This window comes from Egretta garzetta, unplaced genomic scaffold (genome assembly GCF_000687185.1).
Source record: "Egretta garzetta isolate BGI_Z169 unplaced genomic scaffold, ASM68718v1 scaffold209, whole genome shotgun sequence".
Classification (NCBI taxonomy): domain Eukaryota; kingdom Metazoa; phylum Chordata; class Aves; order Pelecaniformes; family Ardeidae; genus Egretta; species Egretta garzetta.
The window spans coordinates 3,990,136-3,991,917 of NW_009260839.1; the positions used below are offsets into that span (position 1 = coordinate 3,990,136).

General features: G+C 51.2%; 1 protein-coding gene across 1 annotated transcript in view; it reads right to left on the bottom strand.

The window, feature by feature from the left end:
- DUSP1 (dual specificity phosphatase 1) overlaps nt 1-276 on the bottom strand; it is a 3,540-nt gene extending 3,264 nt beyond the window's left edge. The window contains exon 1 of the mRNA XM_035902489.1: nt 273-276. Within this exon, the coding sequence (XP_035758382.1) occupies nt 273-276 (4 nt within the window). The remainder of the gene's footprint in view (nt 1-272) is intronic.
- Nucleotides 277-1,782: the final 1,506 nt, after the last annotated feature.

A 1,782-nucleotide genomic window follows, 5' to 3' on the forward strand; every position in this document is an offset into this window, starting at 1 on the left:
AGGGGTCCCTTCCAACCCAAAACATTCCATGATTCTATGATTCTATGATTCTATGATTCTATGATATATATACATACATGCATAAACACGCAGGTGTCAACATACACAATTTGCCCATAGACACGCATATACATGCATACACATACACACTTGCCTACAGACGCATGTATGTACATACACATACACACACGTACATACATACATAAATACAGATATAAACATACCTATACATGTGCATACACATTCATACATGCACATAAAGACATACATACCCATACGTGTACATACATGCACACACATACAGAGACAGGGGCACCTGTACACGCACACACACACACACATGCACAGACGTACATGTATCCACAAACACCCGCCCCTCCCTCAGACACGCACCCACCCCCATGCCCACCACTCCCAGCACAGGTGCCGTAGGGCTGAGCCACCTCACTGTCTCCCATCCCCTGCCCCACAGCTCTGGGCCAGCCTGGGGCTGGGGCAGCCTTTGCCCGTGCCCCCCAGCACAGTCACTCCCCCCTTTCCCACAGAAAACAGAGCAGGAAGCCCCTGGAGCAGCAAAGCGGGAGGATGTGGAGCCGTGGGTGCAGGTATGCATATTCTCCTAAAATATGCCTATAAGAGACAAGCATACCCATACATACATTTATATTCATGCATAGACATATATACCTGTACAGACAGACCTACACATAAATATATGTGTATACATATATTTGTATATATACCTATAACATAAACACACATTTGGGAGCAATTCCCATCGTGTTTTATGTGTAAGGAAAAAAATGTAGTAGACCTGCTGCCCATGCACAGTTCGTTTTCCACACAGCAAACACCCCCAGCAGTTGGGGCTGCCCAGTAACCGGCAGTGGAGTAGTGGGAGCTCTCCTTTTTCCCCTCTTGGTAGTGCATCAGTGCTTCCCGCAAGTTTTCTCTTCCCCATGGGTGACCAGCTTCCACCAAAACACTCGGGTGTTTCTTACTCAGGGCTTCCAGTCAGCGCTGCTTCCACTTCCCCTGCCTCCCCGCGATTTCTCCGTGGCCCTGCTGGCTCCCGGCCACTTGCTGCCCACAGCCACCACTGCTCCCCCAGCACCTCCTCTCATTTCATCCCTTTTCCCCCAGCCCTTTCCCAGCAACTCCTCTTTCCCCCCCGCACTGCCAGCCCCAGTTATGCTGCTCCTTCCTCACCCCATTCAGCAGTTTTCTGTTTTCCCTTCTTCAGCTGCTCGTTTTGGAGGAGACCTCTCCATCCACCCTTTGCCCCGGGGCTCCTCTCCCAACCTCCTGCCCCACCAGCCACATGGGCTGCCAACCATCAGTCCTCAAATTTTCCAGCTTCTCCGCCACCAATGCCCCACGGTCTTTAACCACCTCAGACCTTCTTCTAAACCCAGCTGGGCTCTGTATCTGGCTGAGAGCTCCAGGACCTTCCAGGCTCTCACGAGTGGCCGGGAGGAGGGGACATGGGGAAGGGCACAGGCAGGCGAGTGCCAACTCCAGCTCACCCACTTACGGCAGGATTGTCTCTGCTCTGCTGAGCAGCAGGGTTTTTGCCAGAACTGCAGTCTCAAAGCGAATCTGTTTGTTAAACACGTTCCTTAAAAATAAACACAGGATCGCACTTTTCATTCCATTTATTTGTTGTTCTTTTAACAGATTGCGAGAGAAATGCTCACACATTTCAGTGCTGGGAAATGACTCTGTCACCCACTCTGTTACCGGGACCCCGCAGCTGTCCACAGCGGCTCGCTGGGGGTGAAT